The following is a 25995-nucleotide window of genomic DNA, read 5'->3' on the forward strand; positions in this document are numbered from 1 at the left end:
GCGCACCTGCCACCGGCTGATCCAACTCAATGGGAACAACGGTCTCGAGGATCCTTGTACGTCCTTGAAGTAGTTTATGGTGCTCTAACGGACCCATGTTTCTGAAACCTCTTTACCATGTCTCCGCCGCCGTATGCTGTCATCTGAAACACCTGGAGCATCCAACACACGTAGAGATCCCAGCTTTCTTCTAGTACGTATATCACACATTCCTTTATATCTGTGCTGATGTGGCGGTAGACAGGACATTTCTGAGGGTTTTCAAGTAAAAAGAGTGTGTAAGAGTGTGTATTATAGAGTGGAAGAGAGCTACAGTGGATTTACAGAGTTTTCAGCATTTGTTTGAATTTTTTTCGCACGCGAAAGACGCGGCGCAAGGTTTACGACTGTACATGTCCTCGACGGTTATCCGGTTAAAAAAAAAAAAAAAACCTTGCTTTCGCATACCAGAATTGGACGACCAGAGCAAAGATTGATAACGCTACGTCGCTCACGGTTCCAAGTACATTAACCGCTTTTGAAATACCTTTGTGGAAGAGGAACCCCGTGACCAAGGCAAGTTGCGTAAAAGTAGCGAAGGGCTGGCTGGTCGGAGTTTGAGTAAAAAGACACGGAAACTGCGCGAGTCTATACGTACGTCTTCGCGAAGTAAGCTAACGGATACGAGTATTAGGGCTGTTGATTTCAACCTAGACACAACTCACCGAGAGTAGTAGAGAATAGCCCAAGTATCGGAAAGCAGCTAAGAAAGAGGGGGAAGATCAGAGGTGACCGGTGACGACGGACGGACGGAGTCGAACACAACGACGACTTACAACCAACGACCACGACAAGGTATCTTTCCGCGGCGCACCAAACGTTGTTTCAGCCTTCTCGAACGGCTCAAAAAGTTAAAGTTATGGGTTACTTGAGAACGTATAAACCCAGACACGGTAAGGTCAAGAAACTAGAAAAATAGAAGACTGATTTTTAGAATCGGTAACACAAACCAAACGATCATATATAGCCTGTGGCAGGTTTTGGTGAAACACGTTCACGTTCATGGTAGCAACCGCAGTGGAACTTCACCGTTAGCACAACCACGTTGAGTTATGAATAACCTGCGTTTTGCTCAAGACGTGATACTCCTGTGGATGGGTAGATAGTAAGAAATGACGAGAACTGGGCAGGGATGTGTAAGTGCGTTATGCACCAGAACCAGTGTTCCCAGGATGGTCAGACCGGGTTACCCAAGTTCGATAACCAGGTATGTGTAGACCCAACTTGAAGTGCAAGAGCATGATTTGAATGAACAGTATCCAAACCACTGTGGGAGACCGTATAGGTATCGCGACGCGATAAGGAAACGTACTAAACCACTCCAACCTGATTGTGGACCACCGGTAAGCAAAAGGAGGATACGAGAAGCTCAAGCACACATGGCGCATTTCTTAGGTGTACCGTGTAGGTGGACGTGGAAGGCTGTGGTGCGCGTAATCAGAGAACGGAATCTCCGCGAACAAGAAACAACAACCGTGGACTGATAATCTATAACTCGACTCGAGTTCATCAAACGTTAACCGCATAGACCTTGCGTTCTCGTCATGGCCTTCTTCTAGTTTATACCCCAGTCTCTCCTCTATGCTTCTAATATAACCCTCCATCTCATCCTTCCACTCGTCTAAAAGCGCATTTTCGCGTTTACATGCAAATAATGCCCATAGTAACCACTCGATGACGTTTTCTCTCCGCAGTCGAACGTTATCTTGCTTGGAGTTGATGACCCACCCCGAGGGATAGGTGGTATACGGACCAAACACGACGCTGGCACATCTCGTGAATAAAGCTTCCCGTTCAGTACGAGTAAGCTGGTCTGGTGTATCTAATAGAGCTTCCTGCGTTTCTGTGAGGATTTGAAAGAGAAACAAGGGCTGCACCATACCTTCGCCAACCGTTTCTTTTTAGGGCATGAGTGTTGGAGCGGAGCTTAAGGCGACCGCGTCGCGTTTTCACACACATGACGGCGACGACGACGACGACGTTCTACAACAAAGTACTACTAACGTGCTACATGTTTCTCTTGATCTGTGAGATGATACTGCTCCATCAACTGGCCAAGTTTCAACGCAATCCGATCATACATATCCACGCCTTCCTCCGCCGTCGCCCTCCTAAATCGAAGATCGGTCGTCACTTCCTCCAACTCGCGTTTCACCTGTCGAAGAACGACATGGAACGGCGCTAATGTTTCAAGATACCGGAAATATCCGTAAATCGCGGAATGTTATGTCAAAGTGGGGACAACTCACGAGTGTCCGTTTCGACTCGGGCGTTGTTTCTAATAGAGAAATGAACATTCAGTTTTTTTTCAACCCTTTCACGCTAGTGCTTACTCCTTCACGTCGGGTATGCCGGCTTTCTTTGCTTCGGTCGCTGACTTTGCTTTTTCGGTCGGAGGTGCGCTGTTTCTGATGGAATTCAGTTCAACCTGTCGAGTCCCCTGCACCACGGTCGGTTACCCACTCTTTCACACCAGGTGTGTCGATTTTCATCCTCTTTGCTCCACTCCTCTCCGCGACTGGTTCAACGTTCGATTTCCTCTTGGTAGCCACAACAGTCTGCTCAACGAGTTCCTATGATTAGCGGATTTCACGCCACACCCATCGGGGAGATCGAGGTTTCACCTGGCCAGAGCTCATACCAGTACCCTGATCATGAACCTCCGCTTGAACTTCTCCATCCATCTCACTATCATCAAAATACGCGTCCTCGTCGTTCATTTTCATCGATGGTTTTTCCTGGGTATACGTACGTGCCCTCGATTTCGCGTTTTTCCTAGGACTCCTACTATTACACCACCACGCATGCAACGCATCGTACTGCTCGGCAGAAATTCGCAGGTGCTCTATAAGAAGCGCTTTGCGTGCTTGTGCCGGTTTCGAGCATGTTCTGTGCATTTTGAGGCATTGTCTACAGCCGAGGGGGCTGGTACCGGTGGAGAGGGTACACTCGTATCCACGTTTGGCACAATTATCGCAGCTCTGTTTTAAACGGGGAGGAGGATTAGTTTTACTATGGTTACTGGTACTTCAGGGTAACAAAGACCTCATTTGCGTGTTGTTCTCGCCACAGTGTTTTTCGTGCATTGTCGATTCCTCGAAGGGTGTATAGTCTTTCGAACTGGTCTTTCAAGGTCTCAGGGATATCGGTGTGGGCTTGTCCCATCGTTTCAAGAACGCGTTGGTTAGGAAGTAAGTAAGCTGAGTGAATAAGTACAAGTTTGACAAACTCGCAGTGACCCCCCCCCCAGAGACTGCTTGACCCCCCCCCTGGTCCCACATGTTGGAACTTTCTAAGCAGCCTCGAGGCCATGCTTCCATTTCGTGTGGATAGAAAGAATCAAAATAACCAAGCGAAAAAAAAAGTACTACTCTTTTTTTGGGATGATGAATAGGCTCTGGGGCTCTTTCGACCCTGTGGCTGGGAACATACGTACTTTGAAGTTTGGTACGTACACATACATATATACATTACCAAGTCATTTCCGAGTCGGCATCCATAAATCCTGAGGGTCCCAAGTGACGAAGGATGTATGTAATGTAAATCCCTAATAATAGTTAGCTGAAGACTTCGCGGGAAAAGGTATTTTACAGTAAAGAAATTTTGAAAATCAAAGCTGACCTCTCCGTCGGATAAAAAATACTCCCGCCCAGTCATCGATAACTGTACAAGCAACGGGGGACAGTTCTAGCCCGGATTCTGTATCACCACAAGAACCTGTCCAGGACTCCCAAGGCCCAGAAAGTGCCGTTCCATTCGGGCGCGTGTGGATATAAAGCGGGCGGCAACAACCTTGAACGAATACACAAAGTACCTGTGAATTGACATATATACATACATGCTTAGAAGGAATATTCCGAGTTGCACTCCTATCGTTCCACCAAGTTATAATTCTATTCTTCTTGGGGGTCTCTTGAAGCCATTCGCTTGTTTTAGACTTTGTCGTTCGGAACCAGGGGGGGGGGGGGGGGGCACCGATGGTGATCTACACGGATCATTCATCATGGAAACGAGAAGCCCAGGCTTTTACGTTTTTTTTTTTTTTTTTTTTGAAAGCGAAATGAGCCAGTATACAGTAAGTATCATGAATACGTAGTCGAAAATATTTTGTTCCAAAGGGGGACCTTGCAAAACGCCCGAGCCTCACGACGCTTCAAACTCAACCCGGAGGCGAGAGGGAAACCAAGAAAGCTTAAATAGCAGGTTGCATATCGCATTAAAAAAAAATATCTTTTTTTATGTATGTAAATGTAAATAAAATAATAAAATTCGGGGCAACACCCCAGATATGCATCACTAGATATAGATAATCGGACGTCGATTGCGATGGTAGATTGGTAGAGTAAGAGAAAACTTTGAGTGAAAAGCAAAAAAAAATAAAAGGAATTGAATCAATGAACTATAAAAAACCTTCACTCTCCCGTCCCACGTTTTTTAATGATGTTCATCCGCTTGGATTAACGAAACGGCTTTTTCCGACCTCGGAACAATGCTACATCTGAAAGACGATGGATGACTACAGACGGGAAGGGAAGGGAAGGGAAGGGAGGAGGGGGGGAATCAGCCAATCGTTCAAGGCAGGGAGGGAAGCTCGCTATACGAACCTAATAGTACCCGTCGTCTGCCCAGTCCCAGGAAGCTCCACATCTTGAGGGTGTTTCTTTATCTCAAAGCACGCCAAAATCATCGCACAGGAGATAAACACCGACGCATCAGCCAATACCCGGCCTACATACAGAAAGAGAAAAAAAACATCTGTCAGAACTCCTCCCAACAATTGAGTGTTCCCTGTCCGAAATCTTACCGGGACATATCCTGTAAAAACACATAACGCAACGCAACGCAAGGTTCAGCGCTTGACACAAACAGGCCACCCAAAAACCTTTTACCTTCGACCAAACCCAAACACAATATCCTTTGGATCTTTTTCAGGCGTGTGATCAGGCGTAGCGATGAACCGTTCGGGTTTGAACGAATGTGGGTCCTTGTATTCATTCGGATCGTGTGCCATTTGCCTGGTTGAAGGGAAAAAAAAAAAACACCAATTATTAATACCATATCGAAATGCTAGTAAACGACTCGAAAGCTTACCAGACATTAGCCATTATAAGTGTGCCTTTCGGAATGAAATAGCCCTCAAACACGTTATCTTCGGCAGCGCGATGAGGAACAGCTATACACCCCCCAACCCCAAATCATATGAGTTTACCGATTCCAATAGGACGATGAACGAGGAGGGGGGTCCCCTTCCTTACCTGTCGGTGTAACTGAATGCCATCTTAATGCCTCTGACGCGACAGCGTTGAGATATGGCAGGTTAGGTCTATCCTCGAAAGTAGGGAGCCTATCGGTTCCGATGACAGCATCGAGTTCGGCTCTTGCCTTTTCTTGCACTTCTGGGAAAAGAACCATAGCTTTGAAGAATGAATGTATGGATGCGACGGTCTAAGAAAAAAGGCCACCACAATGAGTAAACGATCGGAAACGAGAACGTCGAATGGATTATGGATTAGTTCACTCACTGTGTCAGCACCACCTGGTATAAGAAGATGAAAAATACAATGTTAGAAAAATGACACGACAGCGTAAGGTTCGGCAGCCCCACATACCCGAGTATAAAGAAGCACCAGACCATTTGACTTCGAATTCCTCTTCGGGGGTAAGTTTCTGATCATACAATTTAGATGAAACATATGAAATAGGGGCAGTTCCGGCGGCCTGAAGTTATTGTTAGAAACAGGAACGGACAAGGGGGGGGGGGGGGGGCGTCCTTCGCTCACCACTTGAGACTTGACAAGATTATACGGTTGATCCACCATCTCCTGTAAAGTCTTCCCCCACTCCCTTGCGGTCTTATGAAACCCTCCTCCAGGCATCCATTCCGGGACTTTCGCCACTGTCCAAGAAGTTCAATATATAACGTTATCGAAAAAAATCGAAAAATACAGAGTTTGACATACGTGCGGGAATAAGATTGACGAGGAAGCCACCGGGAGAAGTCGCCTTTGAGAATTGCTCCGTCGCTTCGTCAGCGAGTGTAACGAACGGGTCTTTGCCTTCTTGTACTTCATACCCATGGGATATACGAAGAATAATAGCTCCTGCAGTTCTTGAGAAAACAAGGACATCAGGAACCCCCACAAAAAAAAACAAACAAAAAACATAAAGGATCGGGGTCAGAGTCGGGGGTCAACCGGGTAGAAAATACTCACTTTCGTACGTGTTCGGCAAAGTCATCCGGGCGTGTTAACAACCGCTTAACAAACCTATGAGTCTCAAGCTCTTCGATTGGATGAAAAGCCTTCATGAGATTTGTGTTCCCAAACAGTTGGTGTGCGAGACGTCGGTAATTTCGGAATCGGTCGCCGTAAGGCGTCAACACGAGGGTGTTTTTCCATCCCACTAGTTCTCCTCCCATTGGGATAATGGGTCGATCGGAGTAGATGGAACCGTGTTTGTCGAGCATTTCGTCCGCGGTTTCAGCAGAGTTGAGGATAACGATGGTTTGGCCGAATACTGGTTGGTGATTTTCAAAGCTTTTTCGTGAGCACACCACCTAGGACTAGCTAGGGAACCGCCACGAAATTACCTGTTACGGAGGATATCTTGCCTGGGTAGGACGATAAGCATAAAACGATTATGTTGTAGGTAGAGGCGTACCGTACTGTTCGCCCCATTTCGCGAAAGTGAGCCATTCTTGTCCTTGCGGCATGTCCAAGATATTCCCAATCAATGGTAATCCTTTAGGGCCTGGAGGGAGAGGTAAAGATGATTTCTTGCTTGATATCAAACGAGTGATGCAGTAAAGCCCAATGGCTGCTAAGACAAAGTCAACGAAAGTGAGTGAAAAAGCCATGGTCTTGTCGGAGGGAGGGAGGAACGCAATGGGATGGAAAAAAGCAAAAACGGAGTTAGTTTTTGATTGAAACAGCAATCTAGTCTTATGACCGTGTGGCTGCAGAATTGGTCGGTTGCCGTATTCTCAGTGAGATCCGCGGAACTTGATCAGAAATGCCTTATTTATTTTATTTTACTTCAATCCTTTGAATTTTTTTTTAGTGCGTAAACTCTTGTTGCGAAAGTCCATAGACACGAATTAAGTTGTTTTTTTTTTTTTGCAATGTTTTCGGAAATGGGCGTTGTGTGTTTGGAAGTGGCCCCGACCCTTGATCGGGGGGCTTTATCCGGAAACCAAGACGGTTGTTTGCGAACCTGAAGGATGATGCATGATGCATGATGTGCCATATTTGTATTACTTCCACCGGTATCTATCTACGAGATCTAGTAAGTGTAGGGTATCCAGAGAAATGTTTTACTCTGGTCTGGTTACATCGGGGCGACTTCCATCCACATCCACCCACACGGCACACTGAAGAAAATCCGCCATGTGTGACAGATGCATGTGTGTTGCCTGAAATGGTGTCCACCTGTTGGTGCCGTAACACATTTCCTGCAAACCGAACACTGTCCAAATGTCATGCTAAAGCTCAGCGCTCATGCATGAGCCAAGACGCAGTAGAGGCATTGAACTCGATATCTAGGGGATTTATCATTCACACCTGGCGAATGGAATGTTGTTTCTAACTTATCACACTTCTACTTCTAGCCGTTGCTTTGAGCGAGAGCTTAAATTTTTTTCAATTATTCAGGGTTGGATATCACATAACACCCCCCAGGGCATCGTTGCCGGGCGGGAAGTTCTTTGTAACTTTGTTACAATGTTGATGTCAAGCGAGATATATGTGGGTAAAACGGTTCTTCATTCATTTAAAAACCTCTCGATATCGCAAAACATTTGCTGCCTTGCGATCCTCTTCCTCCTTCCTCCACAACGCTTCGTTCGTACTACAGCATCCCGGTCAAAGGCCAAAACAGCGAAAATGACAACTCCCTGCGCCCCGATCGCATTTCCTCCTCTCCATGATACTGTAAGTGGTCGACCTGCCCGCTGGAATTCACCCATGTCTTGACTCATTTTGGTTCTCTTTCTTCAGTTCGGTTGTCTGTTCATCGGGACAACGTAAGTTCGCTACCTCCGTTACACGTCGACTTGAAGTAACTGACCCTTCCTTATGTTCGTCCTAGCCTTTCTGGAGCGTAAGTCGAGGCAACCGATCGCGTTGTTATGGATAGCCTCGCTGACAGTTTGGCGGGTTTTTTTTGCAGAATGTGGGGGGTGACCACCATGCAAACTTATAACTATTTCTTGGCACGTCGTCTATTCCTGTGATTGAAGATACTGGAGTCTGATTCGTTGTGTTCAGGAATATTTCGGAGTCGATCGTCCTCTCTTGAGTATCATGGTGTGTCCCTCCGTCTTCTCGTATTTACCTTTTCTTACTGGCGTCCACGATCAGGTTGGAGTGGTGTAGTACGTTTCCTTATCGTTCTTTATCGCGCCGCGACACCCATACGGTCTCCCGCAGTGCTCTGGATACCGTCCATCAAATGATGCTCTTACACTTGGTCTACACCTACCTGGTATCGAACTTTGGTAACCCGGTCATTTTGGGAACACTGGTCTGGTGCGTAACGCGCTTTTCTACGACGCCTTACCCCCTACTCAATCCCTACCTACCCACAGGAGTATCTTGGTGAGTAGTCGCGTCTTGAGTAAACACAAGTTATTCATAGTACTCGGACTATAGATCATGGTTTTGCTAACGGTTAGTTCGACTATGGTTGCTACTATGAACGTGCTCACCATAACCTGCGACAGGCGATGATTGGTTTAATTTGTCAACTGTGAGTAGTGGCGGGTTGACGTCCTCCCGTGTACCGATTCTAAAATCAGTCTCTAGTTTCTTGACCTACCGTGTATGGGTTTGTACGTCTCAAGTAACCCATAAGTTCTTGAGCGTTCGAGAAGGCTGAATCTACTCTGTAGTGAGCCGCGGAAAGATACATGTCGTGGTCATTGTTGTACGTCGCTTCTGTGGGATCCGTTCGATTCCGTCACCGCTCACCTTATATTCTTTTTACTAGCTGCTTCCCATACTTGGGCTATTCTCTACTACACTTGGTGAGTTGTATAATATTATGCGTCCATTTGAAAGCAAGAGTATTAATACTTGTATCCCGTAGCTTACTTTGCGAAGGCGTACGTATCGACTGGCGCAGTTTCCGTGCCTTTTACTCAAGCTGTGACTAGCTGGCCCTTCACTACTTTTGCGCAACTTGCCTTGGTCGGCGTACGTCTTCATATCCTTGGAGATCTTCATCCGTAATCTGACGGGGCTCCTCTTTCCACAAGGGTTTTTCAAAAGCGGTTAACGTGCTTGGTGCCGTGAGCGACATAACGATCACCATAGCGTTATCGATTTTGCTCTGGTCGTCCAAGTCTGGTATGCGAAAGTGAGGTTTCTTTTACTGGCTAACAGTCGATGTAACTGATTTTTTCTCTCTTTCGAAAAAAGAACCGACGCTATCGTCAACCGCTTGATTCTCTTCTGTGTGAGGACGGGTGCTATCACTACGTGAGTCTTTGTCTTCGTTTTATTATTATGGACTCACTGTGATTGTGGGTTTCTAGACTTTGTGCTATTTGCTCTCTCATCACGGTGCGTAATCATATGCTGAATTTTTCCTCTACCTTCACTAATGGCGATGATGTTTCCTTTTTCTTTAGATCTCGGCATTACCCAATACGTTCATTTATATTACATTCTACTGCACCCTCGCCCGCTGTAAGTCTCTAGTTTTTGGTGCTCTCTGCCAAACTCGTTGATTGATCATGGTTGCCCACCAGGGTACACGGCTTCTCTACTTGCTACGTGAGTTTGTTCTTCTAACAAATCCAACATTCTTGTGCTAACCGTAACCACCTCAGCTTAAACGCTCGCTCGGATCTTCGAAGCCAAACCAACGCAGCCTCTCATCACTCTTTGGCAAACGTCTCGCTCGACCATCATACTGGCTCCCGCGAACGAAATCATGGTAGGCCTGGTGACGCAGATGTCAACGTGGTAAGTTTTACCCCCGCTTCCCCTTGCCGCAAGTTCTACTTTCCTTTTCCGATTATGTCGATTGTGTTGACTGATAGCTGACAATGACTTCCCATCATTTCAGAGACGTATAGCCATCAACAAGGATGTCGAGACTCTGATCACGAACGAGTACGAGATGAAGGTATTTATTTCTCCCCCACCGTATGATGCGGAACCCCCCTTTCTTTGGCTTACTTTTTCATTCAATTTCTCCATGCAGACCCAACAAGCTTTATAAAACTTTGAAATTGCAAAACATTGTTCGGATCTATCAAAAAACGGAAAAGTTTACCCTCTCTCCCGCCCGACCATAGTATAATACCTACCTACGTATATAGTGCCCTTTTTGTACATGGGGACCTTGTGAAAGAGCCGATGGGCTCTTCACGCTGTCGAAAACTTTCTTGATAATCCAGGGTCAACACCCCCGTTGTTCTGCTTAATACCTCGTTGTCCCTCATACTAAGTTCTTAGTTACCAGTATCTCCCCGGTTGATGTTCATTATCGATTCAGAGCCGAGGGGATTTACATTTACATTGTTGATTTGCGCGTTCCTTTTATTTTATTAAGATCAATTGTTTTGTTTTCAGGTTCTTCTACGCAGTACTGAGAGATCCTGGGTGCACCAAGATTTGAGGCTTGCGAGCCTGAAGATTGAATATTGAGATTTTTGCTATTCTTTTCCGACATGCAGTACCACCAGTGCGATCGAGTGACGGTTGCCTGCAGGGTTGTTCTATTATTCAGTATCAAAGTATCAATAAAAAATAAAATGGTTGAGCAAAGCTGGTATTTAAGTGGCTGCTTTTTGACATGAGAAGCGAAGGAACCCGATTTTACTCGCGACCTCGCATAAAAATGAATTGGTAGCACAATAACTAAGTAACATGATACCCTCTCAGACCCTCTCCCGCTGCCAGATCTTGTGTTGAGTCTGGGGTTGCAATCGTAAGTATCATATTTGAGTCACTGTCATACTACCTGTAAGGAACACTCGGTAGCCGACCAAGAGGCTACCTTGGCAAAAATGTGATTTTGTGCTCCACCTTTCTCGGCTATCAGTTGGTATCCGCACAGATCGTTTTGTGTCTCCCCCTCACCGGGTAGTCAACCATTCCATTGGCAATGAGCAACTTTAACAAATGATCCGTCTCGACCATACGTTTTCCTGGACGTTGACAGATGAGCAGCTCCGCGGAGGTGTCAAAGCCCTGTTCATTAATCATTGCTCAGTGTTGAATGTGAGATACATCTGTATACTTATGTGCCATCATGAGGATCGCGCAATAATGGTGTGTCCGGTCTTCAGCATGTGGAAATCAATTTCAGCGGAGTATGTAGGGACAGTACATAGTACGTCACGTTGGAACGGTCCTGGATGTCGCATCTTCTGACCGAGATCGGTGGAATCCTTGTACCGTGTCCGCCATGCCCGACCCTGCTAGTGAGTGGGCCAGTAGGTCGATCCATAGCACCGAAAACTGAGGAATTAGCAATCTTCCTGGTGATGATCGCTGGCGGCCGTGGATAAGGCTTGTGGTAGTCGCGTCGAGGAATAGATGAATTTCCAGTGCAATCGAATAGAACATTCCGGGACAGAATCCGCCAAAAGTAAGTGCAGCGTCACCATACGAGATTGGAGACTAGTCATGTGGAGGGTCATTTTCTAGAGGCTGCCAGCGAGCAATCAGAATCTCAGCAGGTAGAATAACTGGGTTGGATTGGTAAGTAGTAAGTACCACTAGCAAACATTTCCAACTTTAGCTTGAAGTTTGGCAAGAAGATCATCGAGAACACCTCGGGTAGGACGGCATTATAGCTTGAAGTCGATGAGCAGTCGAAGCTAAACAGAAACACGCCCGAGCGTCGAAAGATTTTCTGAGACGAGCTGATTTACATCCTGTCGAGTGGTATAGGCATTTGTCTCCTCTCCTCGCGTGTGGGCGTCGGGCTTATTAATGATTAGAGGTTTCCAGGTCACTCCCATGGGTACTGCGCGCCATCGTCTCTTTCAAGCGAGAATATTAGGAATGTGAACCAGAAACCATGAAAGCGCGATACTGAACATGTTGTCACACAATGTCACTGAAGCGAGATTATCAGGCGCTCAAGATCACGTTCTCCTCGCGCGTCCATCTCGCCGCTGGATCGACAAAACTACTCTCTCGCCGTTCTTCTTCCCCCTCCCTCCACGTCCCCACAGCACTAAGATTTGAGGTAATTGACTTGAAGCCTTACGAGTTAAGCACCTATTCTTTGGCGTTCAGGTCAGGTCTGGATTCACGGTGTTTTTTGTCCCCGGCAAAACCTCTGATAACCCTACTCTCCTCGTATCCCTTTCTATTCATCCCACTTGTTCTCTCTCGTTTATTGTAAACACACGAGCAAGTTTTCTGCATCTACGTTCTTGTTTTCGCTACTCGGAAATATCCGAACACAACCCAAATGCCCTAAGTTCCAACCAAGTTCGACGCGACGTCTCACAGTAAGTAGTTCATTTCTTACTGTCCTGAAGTCCAGTAGTGAAATAAATGGTCTTTTTTAGGAATCTCAATATACTTAATCTTAACTTGATTTTAATACCTAAACAGACGGCCAGCTCGCAGAATGCCCCCCACTGTTCCCCTCAATCATCCGGTATGTTCGTTATAACCGTTGAAATCGAAAGGGAACATTTGGAAATGCTACACGAGTATCAGACATGACTTTATCCATTTGTGGTCCTGGTCAGGCCTCCTAAGGGAAGTGTGATCGCCAAGTTTTGATTTTTTGTTCTACAATACTTAAACGCAGTTAGGGACCGTTGAACGTTCAGACCGCGCCTTAGCGTTGCGACACTCAGGAGGTAGCGATAGATAGAACCTGGTAGCCGGCGACGGGGGTAGGTAGCATCGTACATGTTGACACACCACCGACACTGTCCTCAATTTTCACTCCCCTCGGTGTATTTCCCGCCGCGGAGAAATCTCCCCCAGAGAATTAGATCAAGCCTCAAGGCCATCGACAGCAATGCGCGATACAGTTCTGACGCTCAAAGTTACACACACTTGGCGGAATTTGAATTGGGAAGACCAGCCCCCAATGTCCAGGCTATACAGCGCTATGGTGAACAACGTTTTGTCCAAGTTTTGTCCACCTCTTCCACTGATTAGAAGTAAACGATTCTGAAGGTTTACCCACAAATTTGTCGCCGTCAAACCTCCGCAATATCGGTTGGTTCTCTCTTGATCACAAACCAAGTCAGAGTCGTCATTTCGAACCAGAGTAACGAGTTAGTCCGTGGGGACATCAAAGCCAGATAGGAGCGGGTGAAACCACACACGATCACCCACCGCCTTTACCTACCAGACTTCATGCACAGCGGGCTTGATGCTCTTTGATACGGTGCTCTGGGGCTATAATTTTCGACAAATAGTATTACGATGTCGACATCCAGAGATAGTTAGAAAGGCCATGTGTATCCTCGTGCTAGACGTTCAACATCCGATTTCCCCGACGACCGACTTGCCCCCTGCGGTCCCTCAGCAACAGGAGTTGGACCATCGGCTAGCGCAATAGCTCCTTATATCACCATTGTCTCATTCTTCAACGCTATAAAGACCCTACTCTGCAATGACTGTCCCCCGGTCTTCTCCTTTACACCAGTGGAATTTGAAGCTACTTTGGGCCTTCCTCATTCCATTCAAATTGCCCTCTCGCACTTTTATCGACTTCATCGCGTCGTGCACGGCAATAAAAAATGGGTACCTATGACGACCCTATTGGGTGAGCTTCGCGTTGAAATTGGGTTTTGATCACCACTAACCTCATTCCTGCCTCCAGCGCTCTTCTGATCGGCACATGGGTTTCGTCCTTGTTGGAAATGCTGATCATCACGAACACCATCGAATATTATACCAACTTTCCGAAGGATTCCTTATTCAAAAAAATATTCATTGGGGCGGTAGTCGTTGTAGACTTTATCTCGCTGGTTTCGGCGTACATCACTGTGTACCTGGTGCGTTCTACATTAGACTCAAGGTTCTCCATTCTTTTCTCACCTGAAGTTGATACAGGTCTGCGTGACGTTTTGGGGAGACGAAGTTGCCATCCAGAAGCAGGTATTTAGTCAAATGGCATCGGAAACGCACCTCTCGCTGATTTTCTTCACCAGTTTTGGTCCATCCCGATGTGTCTCGCGAGCACGGGACTCGTCACTATCTTTTCTCAAGGTTTCCTGATTTATCGTGTTTGGATCTTGTAGGCTGCTGTTTTGGTATCTGGACTTTGCCATTGAAGACACCTGCTTGTTTTTCCAGGTCAAAGAACTGGCTCATTATGATCTTGTTGTCGTTGGGTGCCCTAGCTGCAGTGCGTTGATGAGGCTTCTACCCGTTCCTTCCTTCGCTCACTAACGATCCCCAGATGGCCTGTGTAACCACCGCGGCAGGATTCTTCGGGACTTACAGAGAATACTCCGAACGCCACAGGGCCAGTGTTGCGGTCATTGTTTGGTTGGCGACTACTACTGCCACGGATATTGGCATCACAGGGGTGCTTATTTTTTGGTTGTATAACATGAAGACGACGTTCAAGCATACTGAGAAGTAGTTGTTTCTCTTTCCTTGATTCAATAAGAAGCTAAAGTGTACTTTTACCTACTTTAGCATCATCCGTCGTTTGATTAGAGTTGCCGTTCAAACTGGATCTGCATCCAGTCTGATTGCTATCGGGGTGCTTATTTCTTATATTATCAATGACGCGAGCAACAGTGAGTTCTTGGTTATCCTTCCTTCAAATTAAGTGCGAAACTCAATAAGGGATTGACTGTCTTTATTAGTTGAATCCGGCATTACATTCGTTCTCTCCCGGACTTATGTTTTGACGCTGTTATACAATGTCAACGTACGTTCTTCAAACCAGGCCCTGTTAATGCCCAGCCACGGCACTTCAGACCTTGAGCGCGCTTCAGCGCCTGTAGTCTCTTTCAGCGAGATACGTGAGTCGTTGTTTTTTGTGTAGTATCTGCGCTTAACCGCAAACAATACTCATCCCTCAATGTTTCGACAGATGTACATCGTACGGCTCACGTACATATCGACGAAGACTATCCTATGAAACCTAGCACTAGGAAGACGGTTACTGCTGTGCGTGTTCTATCTTCTTCGGTCAAATGTATCTTTCTACTGATCCCTCGACCTCATGGGCACGTAGTTCAATCACGACGATCTTGGATCCAACAAGATTGAGAACGAAATTGACACGGAATCTGACCAGGCATCTCAGCCCAAGCAGTAATGGTGCTTTTTCTGACTCGTTATTTATCTCTGCTTTTGTGCCAGCTGGGCCTTTTCGTTCTTTTCTAATCCCGATCTTTTTTGATTCCAATCTAGAAGAATATATACGCACGCGAAGGTGTTTTGTGGTATATATTTAATTTGATTCTTGTATTTAAATTTTAGATCAGTGGTATCTTTTTTACCCTTCCCATACGAGTCATAAGTCAGCGCCACACAGAAGGGGATCGATGGTTCATTTTTTACCTCTCGATGAATGACCGTCGATCTATAAGGAATGACGGTGATCAAACTCCGGTCTTCTCAAAGACTCAACGATGCGGAGGAGAGCTCTCTGGCCTCTCAACCAAAGCTCACAGCCGGTATCGAGGGTTCTGCTGGGTGCAAACACAATAAATTTAATGACAGTAATAACAATATCAGTGCCGATCTTCACTATGTGTCCGTTCGAATTAAAATGAAAGGAGCACTACCTAACATCATTTTAACATTTAGTTCTCGTCGCCTTCTGCGCCACGTCCATAACCCCATCCCCACGGTCCACCGTGGCCTCCAGGATAACCGGTGGGTCGGTGCCAAGGGGGTCTGCTGTGAGGTGGGCGGCTGGTTGGGAGCGAGGAAGATTCAGTACCCGTACCCGTGCTGGTAGGCTCTGTACCAGTGCCAGTGCCAGTGTTGCCAGTTTCGGTGCTTGTGGGTTCCGTACCACCGCCTGTCCCGGTTTCAGTGCCAGTTTCAGTGCCAGTTTCGGTCCCGGTCCCAGTGCCGGTGCTGGTGGGTTCAGTGCCAGTGGTGGAACCAGTTTCGGTTCCAGTCCCAGTGGCAGTCTCGGTGCTGGTAGGTTCAGTGCCAGTGGTGGAACCAGTTTTAGTTCCAGTCCTAGTGGCAGTCCCGGTGCCGGTGGTTTGGTTACCAGTACCAGATTCAGTGCTCGACGACCACGTCTCGGTGGTACCGGTTTCGGTGCTGATGGTGGTGGCCTCCGTACCAGTCTCGGTGCCAGGGCTGGTAGTGTCAGTACCGGTAGTGATTCCAGTGACAGTCGTGGTGATGTCTGTCGGTTGCGTGCTAGCGGCAATAGAGGTGGTAGAATTCGCGGACTGGGTAACGCTTAGGCTTTTGGAAGTCGCGCTCTGGGGAGGCAGCTACGAGAACAGGGTTATAAGGTTATTGAGGGCAACCAAGAATAATTTACTCACCACTGCCGCGGAAGTTGCAACTGCGATAGTCAAAGCAACGAAGACAGGAGAGAAGTTCTTCATGATGAAGTTTGTATGAGAAAGTTTGATAGAACTTGGAGGGAGAAAGCAGAAGAAAACAGAGGCTGGATGTAGAACAGCGGGATCCGGAAGAGTCCTTTTATACCGTTGGCCCAGCTGTGCTTTTCATAAGAAATCGGTGAAACGTAGTTTGGAGTACTCACGTATGGGCGTAGAATCATTGAAACCACTCCACGATACGCGGCTCCAACGGGAATGAACTCACAACAAATCCTTGGTTTTGGAGGATATGTTATACGTCATATATCAGACAGTATAGCAACGTTGCTATTATTATCGATATGGTATGTTCAGGTAAAGACGGCAAGCAGCCCCAAAAAACCAGTGCGCTCGTAATCGTAACAGCTCCAACCCGATAACCCGAGCGTAGAGAGTATCGTAAACCACCGAGATATGCGTTGACGCTAACACCTTGAAACAAATGCGGACATGGGCGTGGATACTGGAGCAGATTTAGAGACGATGACCAACCAAGAATTGAAGACTATCTTACGTGGACCCACAATTGACCAATCAAATTGAATTCGGCAAATACTAACCATATACATCACCGCAGTTTCATAGTTCTCCACACCAGCTCGAGCCAAAGATGGTGAAACATGATATTCCTGTGTAGACACCGGTTTATCTTTTATTTCCTTGGCCTCATCGTTCCATGTTTGATGATTGCTCGTTCCCGTCATGAGCCATTGTCAACTTTGGGACACCAAGACCATCAAGATGGGGTGGATGAACGGAAGAGTTCGATGTTGCTTTTCCCTCGTGGTTGTGGATAATACAGGTAATTTGATGAGCCCTTGCCTCGTCGTTGCAGTGATAGGACCAACTCGATCATGGATGACTGTCACCGAGTGCGCTTGACGATAATTGTGTAAGTGGAATATTTCAACTCTGGGCATCGCAATCCGAAATTTTGGGCGTGTAGATATGTTTGTTCAAACTCAAACTCTTTCAAAAAATCTCTTCGGGAGATTACTCGACATGTTCTGTGTCGTGGTCCACCAGTAACCTACTTAACCATTCATTAGTCGTAAGCCTAGCATACTTAGTGGACGTACGTTTCCCCCTTATCATACCAATATTCCTCCGGTCGTCTTTAAATGAGTGATCAGAACCGCTCTTGCGCAACCATCGTAAGGATCTAAAGCAAAATTGTAGTTTGGAGATATTTACACAAGGATGGTACAAGAGCCTAGAACATACCTCTGGAGATCTTCGTTGAGTTGTCCTCCCTCGAGAACAGCACAGAGCTACGTGGCAATCAATTGAAACGTTGAAACGTTCAAGATTATCTTGTGCCGCCCAGCGGCGATGAACACGAGGTTTAAAAACAAGTCACAAGCATAAGCGCTCAAGCGCTCATCCCGCCACTAGACTCCCTGATTATTTACTCTATTTTTAAAATCTAAGATTATTCTAGTACAGTAAGCTAATGGGTATCGACTTATATTTAGGGACCACCAGAATCTACAATTGTTCCTCTTTCTCGACAACATCAGCAGCTTCAGGATCCTTTTCCTTCGCCCCCATCATCTGAGGAGGTAACTGATGAGCAAGCCCAAAAGTCAAAACCGCCCCGACCGCCATCCAAGCGGCTCCCTGTATAAAAGTCTTTGAATACGCCTTGCTATAGGCTTCTCGCACAAATAACCGAAGCCCATCGTCCAAGACGCTCATAGCATCTGTTGGACTGGCAAGGACTGCCTCCAAAAGCGCTGGGGACTTCTCCAACTGGAGGTTTGTACTTAGAGAGGTATTAACGGAATCGTTGACGACAGCAGTGGCGATTGCAATAGATATCAGCGCTCCTAGCTGTCGAATGAACGATTGGAACCCAGTCGCGACAGCTAAATCTCTCCGTTCAGCACAAATCTGGATGATGATGGTGGATACGGTGATGGTGACACCGATAGAGTAGCCGACGAGGGTTTCGTAGCCGTACATGCGCGAAAAAGATGTTGGAACTGAGAGGGTAGAGAGGAGGCCTGCGCCGACCGCACCGACGGAGGAAGAGAACCACATTAATGGTCTATAGCTCTTTGTGAGAATCACCGCAGCTCCAGCGAATGGACTGAGACATCCGAGGAGGAGGAGGAGAGGTAGCATTCGTACGCCAGCTGTTATGGGGGTTAAACCATCGACGATTTGGATACGCTGTGGGAGGAAAATCGAGTGCGTAAAGAGCGCGGCACCCAAGGTGAGAGAGAACAGCAACATCAATGACAGGTTGCGAACTCGAAGCAGGCGTAGAGGGAGTACTGGTTCGGGGTGAAGAGTTTCGACGTAAACAAACGCTGGGATAATGCAGAACGAGATGATCAAGGGTGCGAGGACTTTGGCGGAGGTCCAAGGGTAACCTGATGTTCCACCTACTTGTAACTGAGGGTGAAATCAGCGGGATGTATTGAAAAACGAAGATAGAACGCACTGAGAATGCGAGCAGAACACTGAAGCTAAGAATTAACAGACACCCAATCCAGTCAATCCGTTCTGCGATTTTCTTCATACTCATAGGTCCCTGATCAGGATCACTGAGCGCGTAGAGCAAGATGGTCGTTCCAATGGCTCCGATAGGCAGATTAACAAAGAATATCCACCCTGTACGGTGAGTTAGCGTTAATGTAAACAAGAAAAGGAAGCGAAAACGTACCCCAATGGGTATGTTGCACGATTGCCCCACCAATTAGAGGACCTGAAACGCTACTCAAAGCAAACGTAGTTCCAATGATTGAAGTATAAGTTGGCAACAATTCCTATGCACCATGTCAGCTTGTTGATCTGAAAATAAAAACACAACTTCACACACTAACCTGTGGAACAATCGTACTGATTGTGACCACCACTCCAGAATAAATCGCCGAACCACCGATGCCCTGAAGGGCACGAAAGATAATCAACTGTATCATCGTTTTTGCTCCGCCACAAGCTCCAGACCACAGCATGAAGAAGAGCGTAGAGGTTATTAAAACAGGTTTTCTTCCAATTATGTCTGTGAGCTTTGATACAATGGGGAGGAACGCCGTATAAGTGAGCAGATACGCGGTCACCAGCCAGCTAGTCTTCTGGAAATCATCGAGATCAGACCCAATGGTAGGCAAAGCAACGGCAACTGCGAAAAGCCTTTCAGCAACGCAAAAAAAAAAGCGAGTCAGAACAACGCACCTATGGTTGAATCTAACGCTGATATGAACAAGACGAGAGCGAGCCCTACGGCGACGAGGTATCTCTTGTGTCCATGGATGTGATATTGCTCTGGGCTAATTTCCGGCATTGGCCAGAAGTGCAGGGAGTGAAAGATGTGAAGGAATGTGAAAACATGGCAGCATAAAAGGCGATCGAGAACCGTAAATCCGCAACCGTGTAACCGAGCAAGCGGAGGCAGTGCAAGCGTGCAAGCTGTAGGCGCCTGGGGGAGCCTCTGTTTGACATCGTCATCGGCAGGACAACACCATCTCGCTTTGTTTTCTCTTTCTTGGTTTAACCTGGGAGCGACCTGATTAGGACATTGCAGTAACACACCTTCAAGATCGAGCATCTTTCATGCAAAACTAAGTCACCTGGAATCATTCCGCTGGAAAGGAAGAAATGATAATCAAGTCCTCAGGAAATGTTGTCGAACGACGAACTGTGCTGGGGATGCAGGTCGAAACGCATTCTTTTTGCTCCGCATTCGATGGAGGCAAGTCTGGCTCAGCCGGTTATAAACAGACAGAAAAAAAAGTTGAATAGGGCTATTTTGATGGTGAGATACAGAACCTCTATGTACACAGTACAACATAAAAAGTACATTGATAACTTGAAGTGTACATCCGTACGTCCGTAGGTGTGAGAAGCAGCGTATGGATCAAGCCACAACACCGTCAAGTGTACGAACTAGACTGTCTTCCAGTAAGCGGGCGATTCTGAGGTTCGGTTCGAGAACTTCTTTACCACAAAGGCAGCCCATCAAGGCATGGGAGTGGCATGCATGCAATCCGCTTGACGTTCAAATCGATTCTCAAATTGGTCGCCTCGTCGGAGTCGTCCAAAATTTCACTGGAAACCATGGATTTCAAGCCCAAGCTACCCTCCTTCCGCATCTACATTGTAATACGGAGAAAAGGAACGTGTTGCTTGGCAAAGGTTGATAACGATATCTACATGCTTTAATTTGAATCTGAGATTATTGACTGAGCTTCGCTTAAAAAGGACCGTAATACTCGAGTAAGAGTAAAAAGAAAACCTTGTAATACAACTACCAGATATGAGAACTGTATCATGACGAACGAGTGAGAAATGGTATAACTCGACCACAAGAATTCGGAAGAGGAGGGGTTGCGGTAAATTGTACAACTTGGGAGTTGAGGCTTGAGTTCTTCAATGTCGTGAAGTGCAAGGTTCGGGAAGATATTTCGGTTTATCAGAGCGTGCCAAATTATCGTCGGTTCAAGCGTTTCACCGCTCCCTGGTGGGTTCTGTAGTGGTATTTTCCAAACGCTGCCGCATTAATCCAACGTTTGAAGGCACATCTGAGACCTCACCGCGAACGGTGCTTTCCGATGGTTGCAACGAAGGCGCATTCCCAGATAAATCCGACCGTGCCTCTCGAAGGTCCGGTCGAGACATCTCTTGAGAATAGGAACCCGACGGCTCCGGTACATAAATATCCGGAACACGAGGTGTCTGAGGAACGCTGGTACTAGTAGACAGCTCTTGTTCCTCACTGACCGTACGTTCCCTTCGATACCAAGGACTCGGATAACCAAATGTATTGCCTTCCCCACCACTGGTAATAGCATCAGAGGCACTACCCGAGCGCGAGTGTGTCCTATCAGAGGGTTGATAATCATCATCCTCTAATCTCGCCATCGAGTTCGCCCGAGACCGCATCACCGTATTCTGGACCATCTCCAAACTAGACCGTGACGCGGATCTCACTGTTTGAAGGAGCGATTGTGTCCTTGAGTGTACCGCAGCACCTGTCATAGAACCAGCCCGAGATCTCCCCGAAGATGACCCAGAATGCGAATGTGTTCTTGGATTAGAGCCTAAAGGACTACCGCTGCCTCCGGATCCACTCGATCCACCTAAACTGGAACGACGATGAGCCAAGGATGTCGTACTGTTAGCCCTTTGACGTAAGGACCCCCGCGGACTCTGACCTCGCGAGCTAGAAAGTAACGCTACAACATCATCGCCCTCCTCTTCTTCTTGAGGTCCATCAGGCTCAGGTTGCTCCATCATCATTGACTCCTCCAAATTTTCCACACCCTCCACACCTTCATCCTCATACTCTCTCTCAACATCCGAACTGTACAACCCTGGTTCAGGAGATGACATACCATATGCCGCAGGCTGACCGAAGGCTTCCACAAATCTCCCAGCGCTTCCACCCCTCGTACGAGCTCTCTGTCTACCAGAGCGAGGGAAACCGACGTTAGGTGATGATGACGAAGACGACCCAGTCCCTGCAGCGGGTACAGTTCCTGCCCGCGCACGCGCTCCTAAGCGCTGGGTTCTCGGAGGCGGAGGCATGGGGATACCTAGAGCACCTAGAGCACTGTCAGGACTAGCAGGATCTGATGAAGTACACTGTGAACGAGGGGAGTAATCAGTGGAGTCGTAATTTCCTGTTGATGCAGTAGAGCGTGACATCTGCGTGGAATGCGTCTGGTGGGATACCATGGAAGCAATCGAGCGTCCGTTTGATGAAGGTGTCATCTGTGAGCCGCTTGCAAAGGGCTGGCGGAAGTTGAAAGGGTAACGAGGGGGCACTGGTCGACCTAAAGAGGATAGGGAGGTTGATGGGCGAGCAGAGGGGGACGAAGGATCTCCACTTGATGTTCCCCTACCCGTGTCTTCTGTCTCGGTCACCTCATCTTCATCGTCATCATCTTCATCATCATCTTCCTCATCGACCTGACCAGTGCTTCTATCCACGCTTTTTGAAGACGAAGATTTGGCTGCGCTTTTGAAAGATGGTGAAGGTGGGAAAGGCACCTTCGAATTATTTCTCGCTACCTCTACGTCTGCACTTGATACCCGAGCGATGCCCTTCGAAGCAAAAGGATAAGGTAACTGCGCTAAAGGGCCTCCGCTTTCTGGCGATTGAGGTACACGGTCGCTTCTTGACGTGCGCGGCACAATCTTTGGTATAATAGCAGTCAAATCAAGTGGACTTACTCCCAACGGAGGGCTCGACTTGACTCTATTCCCACTAGCCACAGATTGAGTCGGCGTCCTGTAGACATCTTCGGAAAGAGCACCTCGTTTGTGTTGAGTTGAGGTGGGTGAAGGAGCCAATCCGACAGCAGCCATTAACCTTTCAATGCCCTCAAAGCTACCAGGTGAATCTGGGTAAGGTAGTTGAGGAACACCTTCTTCTCCTCCACCTCCACCACCACGCCTGCCATTGGAACAAAAGACGTAAGCATCCCAGATACGCGTCCGAGTTCCCTCTTTCCAAGACCAGGGCAGTGGAGCATCGGGGTCATAGCATGCTGCCTCTGTATCTTTGGCACCAAGACTGTAGAGTGAAGAGCGGTTCTTCTCATGCAGATCCTCTTCCTCCCAACGATATCGCGGACCACAGAGACCAGCACAAGCATGTCCTGAGAGTATCCAGAGGCCGATCCTGCGGAGTTAAATGTCAGCTTTGCCCTTGCAGATCCAGTGATCGAGATCAAAGACATGAGGTGCACGCGTAGGTTCAAGATCCGTGAAAATCAGGAACCAACAAATGGGGGGATAAACACAAAGGAAGGAACTGAACAACATACCAACTGATCAAAAGAACCAAAGCCCTCCAAAGAGTCCATGCAACGTTTGCCTTGAGTATCCCACTAGCATAGGCAGTCAAAGTTCCATCTCGGTTGAAGAACGTGGCGTCCCTTCCTGCACTAGAGCCCTGGCTTACCAGCGTCAAAACATTGGGATCGGGTGTCGAGAACGCAAGAAGCAACGCGAGACTAAGTCCAGCTCGCGGTAACAGTAAGGCGACAGTAGGAAGGTTCTGAGAGTAAAAGTAGAACGTTTCGGCAAGGCCATCCCTTATCGAACCACCTCTTGCAGGTATGAATGCAGAATACCGAATGTGAAGAAGAAAGGAGAAGGTCGTATAGGATGTCATTGAGGCGAGATTCCGAGCAGGGGTTGAGGTGTAAATTGGGAATATGGATGGGCGTTCTGAGTAGGCAGGTCAATTGGAATAACGCGCATGAAGAATAGAAGATTCACGCACTGGTACGCCATCTACGAACAAAAGAATAAATGATTTCATAAACAATGAATATGATTATTATCCAAATGAGCCAACAAGCAACGTATGCGGTCACACCCAACACCCAATTTCTGCCAGATCCAGGGACATCTGGGGCTTTGGGGCTAGGGAACTTCGAGACTCTGTTTGGCGAACGTCAGTATGAGCTGAAACCAGAGTCCGAAAAAACATACTGGACCAACATGAATACACAATTGAAGTCAAGAAATGTTTGGAGCGGATTATGAGCCAAAGTTAAAATGGGGAATAGATAGAAATAGATATGTGAAAGGAGGGACGGATTGCGTAAAATGTCAAAATTGACCTCTCTTGAACGGAATCGGGGCTGAGGCACGCGAGGAGGAGTGCTAACGCCGACTGTGGGCGACAGACCAGGAGTGACTCCTCTCGACCACACGCGGGGATACAGTGGAGAAGCTACGCGCGTGTAGTCACTTGCTTGTCTCTGGTCTCTGTCGAATGCCTCCTTTCGTTCAAAACTGACGATTCGAATTGACCGTGGGGTAGGTTTACGGCCACCGATTATGGGCGAGGTCGGATGTCCGAGACCGGGTGAAGAAGGTTCCAATATGCCAGTAAAGGAACGAAGGGAAGTTGGCGCAGGAGGGTCGGGTCGTTTGGGTAACCATGATGGGTAGCGCTCAGACCCTTCGGTCATCTGGGTTGGTGAGCTGGAGAATCTTTTCTCTGGAGCTCCAGCTCCCTGTCTTACAAGATCCTCGGAGACGCCAGAGACCTTGGCCTTGGTGTTGATGTGGGGGTGATTGTGCTTCAAATAACGTCCGTAAATAGGCTGTCGCACGGTGGGTGAAAAGGAACCCATGAGCAAGTATTCAGAATGGGAGGAAGCATCAAACGAGAGAGGGAAAAGGAATGACAAGAGGGTAAAAATCACAGTGACTGAGGGAGTGTTATTGTTTCTCCGCCGGATCCCGAGACGCGTCGAACCAAAACTCACGAATTACGAAGTTTTCGACGCGTGAAACCGAATGAAGTGCTTCGTGTTGGCTTCGGGTCAAAGCTGGAGAGGAGGAGAATTTGAAAGAAAATTAAAAGATACGGGTCCAAATACAGCGACCCAGGGTAAACAGTGCTAAGCGAGTATGTACCTGTTCCAAAACTCTAACACAACGTTATCCTTTTTGCGACGTTCGAGCGGAAGCCAGCCACCGAAGAACTTGGAAGGAATAAGATCAAGAGAATAACGAATGAGAGGGATCGCAAAGATTGCGTGGCTCGGTTGCAGTAGGTGGTGGTTTAGATCAAAGGTAAGTTATATTGCGCAGGGTTGTGGGCTGTTGCTATGGTGCGCAATATACTGGTAATCGTCCCGCTTCCCTCCTCAGTTTTTGTCGAGACTTCTAGAAATTACCACCAAGGTGACTGTGTGCTTGTGCTGCTTGAATAACGGTTGTTTTGGTTGAAGGCATGAATTTGAGGGACCTCGTACTTCGATAACGGAACTGATGAGATCCTACCACAATCAGCGTCTCCTTTTGAAAGCCTGGAAGACCCACCAACATCCCTCGAGTTATTCGAGTTATTGCTTCTGCATACCGTGGAGGATCTGGACCAAAATCCACCTAGTGCCTGCACCCTTTCGTACGTGGCCACAGAACAATGGAAGGTGTCGGGAATTCGGAAAGTCAGCGCATATGAACTTCTTCCGCCGATCTAATTGCCCACTAATTCATGCTTTCTCGTAGTTGTATTCCATTCCCTCGTTTCCCTGGATCGTCCCGTGCAGCTCGTGCGCAAACTCGCTTCAAACTCGCTCAGCTCATGTTTTTCCGTGGAGCCAATTTGGGTCAGAGTTTATCTGGTTGCTATCAGTTACCTGGCACTGGAACCAAGTGCTACTCACTTTATGACTGAATGTATCAGATAGGCAGTGAAGAAGCAAACTAGCCTTGATCACGTAATGTTGGCGGTATTGGCGTCCACCAAGCGTCCACAGACAGGGACTCCCATCAAGTTTTGTGTTACTTCGTTCCCTTTCCGAGGAGATTAACTGACCTGATAATTCACTCTGTGACAGCAATCCCGTACCCGTCGAGATTTTCACTCTGGCACTCTCGGAGGTAACTTCAAGCTGTTTTTAGCTACAATGTGAGTTATGAGAACGTTTCTCAAGAAGTGGAACTTACGGTTTGAA

General features: G+C 47.3%; 8 protein-coding genes across 9 annotated transcripts; 2 read left to right on the plus strand and 6 right to left on the minus strand.

Annotated features, from left to right (window-relative positions):
• Window positions 1-1430: 1430 nt before the first annotated feature.
• E1B28_003077 (uncharacterized protein) lies at window positions 1431-1919 on the minus strand (the record flags this gene model as incomplete). The annotated part of the gene is made up of 1 exon (XM_043160033.1): window positions 1431-1919. One exon carries the CDS (start codon window positions 1917-1919, stop codon window positions 1431-1433), a length of 489 nt encoding a protein of 162 aa, XP_043001988.1.
• Window positions 1920-2038: 119 nt separating this feature from the next.
• Window positions 2039-3204, minus strand: E1B28_003078 (uncharacterized protein; the record flags this gene model as incomplete). Its single annotated transcript, XM_043160034.1, has 6 exons — window positions 2039-2220; window positions 2289-2317; window positions 2373-2447; window positions 2503-2597; window positions 2664-3020; window positions 3085-3204. The coding sequence occupies 6 exons, from the start codon at window positions 3202-3204 to the stop codon at window positions 2039-2041; spliced, it is 858 nt and encodes a 285-aa protein (XP_043001989.1).
• Window positions 3205-4226: 1022 nt separating this feature from the next.
• Window positions 4227-7024, minus strand: E1B28_003079 (uncharacterized protein). Its single transcript, XM_043160035.1, has 13 exons — window positions 6700-7024; window positions 6629-6649; window positions 6252-6555; window positions 6000-6148; window positions 5820-5935; window positions 5649-5757; window positions 5562-5575; window positions 5295-5484; window positions 5131-5212; window positions 4929-5054; window positions 4844-4854; window positions 4644-4767; window positions 4227-4555 (listed from the first exon to the last, which is right to left on the minus strand). Exons 1-13 carry the CDS (start codon window positions 6893-6895, stop codon window positions 4474-4476), a joined length of 1524 nt encoding a protein of 507 aa, XP_043001990.1. The 5' UTR covers window positions 6896-7024; the 3' UTR covers window positions 4227-4473.
• A 355-nt stretch (window positions 7025-7379) lies between these two features.
• E1B28_003080 (uncharacterized protein) lies at window positions 7380-10620 on the plus strand. Its single transcript, XM_043160036.1, has 23 exons — window positions 7380-7967; window positions 8034-8059; window positions 8125-8136; window positions 8206-8248; window positions 8304-8342; window positions 8397-8410; window positions 8466-8564; window positions 8624-8633; window positions 8688-8705; window positions 8759-8784; window positions 8841-8866; window positions 8927-8961; window positions 9025-9061; window positions 9124-9139; window positions 9191-9230; window positions 9293-9393; window positions 9456-9515; window positions 9572-9599; window positions 9668-9725; window positions 9788-9812; window positions 9869-10004; window positions 10108-10167; window positions 10246-10620. Exons 1-23 carry the CDS (start codon window positions 7611-7613, stop codon window positions 10261-10263), a joined length of 1284 nt encoding a protein of 427 aa, XP_043001991.1. The 5' UTR covers window positions 7380-7610; the 3' UTR covers window positions 10264-10620.
• Window positions 10621-13765: 3145 nt separating this feature from the next.
• E1B28_003081 (uncharacterized protein) lies at window positions 13766-15303 on the plus strand (the record flags this gene model as incomplete). The annotated part of the gene is made up of 10 exons (XM_043160037.1): window positions 13766-13791; window positions 13849-14023; window positions 14082-14126; window positions 14180-14265; window positions 14325-14376; window positions 14431-14612; window positions 14673-14776; window positions 14846-15004; window positions 15076-15152; window positions 15220-15303. The coding sequence occupies 10 exons, from the start codon at window positions 13766-13768 to the stop codon at window positions 15301-15303; spliced, it is 990 nt and encodes a 329-aa protein (XP_043001992.1).
• Window positions 15304-15793: 490 nt separating this feature from the next.
• E1B28_003082 (uncharacterized protein) lies at window positions 15794-16564 on the minus strand (the record flags this gene model as incomplete). Its single annotated transcript, XM_043160038.1, has 2 exons — window positions 15794-16447; window positions 16502-16564. 2 exons carry the CDS (start codon window positions 16562-16564, stop codon window positions 15794-15796), a joined length of 717 nt encoding a protein of 238 aa, XP_043001993.1.
• A 1485-nt stretch (window positions 16565-18049) lies between these two features.
• E1B28_003083 (uncharacterized protein) lies at window positions 18050-19853 on the minus strand (the record flags this gene model as incomplete). The annotated part of the gene is made up of 5 exons (XM_043160039.1): window positions 18050-18961; window positions 19011-19180; window positions 19233-19335; window positions 19393-19691; window positions 19745-19853. The coding sequence occupies 5 exons, from the start codon at window positions 19851-19853 to the stop codon at window positions 18050-18052; spliced, it is 1593 nt and encodes a 530-aa protein (XP_043001994.1).
• An 819-nt stretch (window positions 19854-20672) lies between these two features.
• Window positions 20673-25868, minus strand: E1B28_003084 (uncharacterized protein). 2 transcript variants are annotated; one of them, XM_043160041.1, is made up of 6 exons: window positions 25705-25868; window positions 24950-25659; window positions 24014-24633; window positions 23802-23962; window positions 23341-23746; window positions 20673-23195 (listed from the first exon to the last, which is right to left on the minus strand). In XM_043160041.1, exons 3-6 carry the CDS (start codon window positions 24496-24498, stop codon window positions 21017-21019), a joined length of 3231 nt encoding a protein of 1076 aa, XP_043001996.1. In that variant the 5' UTR covers window positions 24499-24633; window positions 24950-25659; window positions 25705-25868; the 3' UTR covers window positions 20673-21016. The 2 variants fall into 2 exon arrangements, with proteins under 2 accessions (XP_043001996.1, XP_043001995.1); XM_043160040.1 differs by having other exon boundaries at window positions 24014-25659.
• Window positions 25869-25995: the final 127 nt, after the last annotated feature.

Source organism: Marasmius oreades, chromosome 11 (genome assembly GCF_018924745.1).
Source record: "Marasmius oreades isolate 03SP1 chromosome 11, whole genome shotgun sequence".
Taxonomy (NCBI): domain Eukaryota; kingdom Fungi; phylum Basidiomycota; class Agaricomycetes; order Agaricales; family Marasmiaceae; genus Marasmius; species Marasmius oreades.

What these genes read in the sequence shown, in the direction of transcription:
- E1B28_003084 (XM_043160040.1), bottom strand. Translation starts at nt 24,663, where the DNA reads ATGGGTTCCTTTTCACCCACCGTGCGACAGCCTATTTACGGACGTTAT. An exon ending in TGTTCGTAGATGGCGTACCA is followed by an intron (nt 23,747 to 23,801) that starts GTGCGTGAATCT and finishes CTGCCTACTCAG; the next exon opens with AACGCCCATCCATATTCCCA. An exon ending in TTGGTTCTTTTGATCAGTTG is followed by an intron (nt 23,196 to 23,340) that starts GTATGTTGTTCA and finishes TTAACTCCGCAG; the next exon opens with GATCGGCCTCTGGATACTCT.
- E1B28_003079 (XM_043160035.1), bottom strand. Translation starts at nt 6,895, where the DNA reads ATGGCTTTTTCACTCACTTTCGTTGACTTTGTCTTAGCAGCCATTGGG. An exon ending in GCATTCAGTTACACCGACAG is followed by an intron (nt 5,213 to 5,294) that starts GTAAGGAAGGGG and finishes GGGGGTGTATAG; the next exon opens with CTGTTCCTCATCGCGCTGCC. An exon ending in CAGACGACGGGTACTATTAG is followed by an intron (nt 4,556 to 4,643) that starts GTTCGTATAGCG and finishes TCCCGTCTGTAG; the next exon opens with TCATCCATCGTCTTTCAGAT.
- E1B28_003080 (XM_043160036.1), top strand. Translation starts at nt 7,611, where the DNA reads ATGTTGTTTCTAACTTATCACACTTCTACTTCTAGCCGTTGCTTTGAG. An exon ending in TTCCTCCTCTCCATGATACT is followed by an intron (nt 7,968 to 8,033) that starts GTAAGTGGTCGA and finishes CTCTTTCTTCAG; the next exon opens with TTCGGTTGTCTGTTCATCGG. An exon ending in TACATGTCGTGGTCATTGTT is followed by an intron (nt 8,962 to 9,024) that starts GTACGTCGCTTC and finishes TCTTTTTACTAG; the next exon opens with CTGCTTCCCATACTTGGGCT.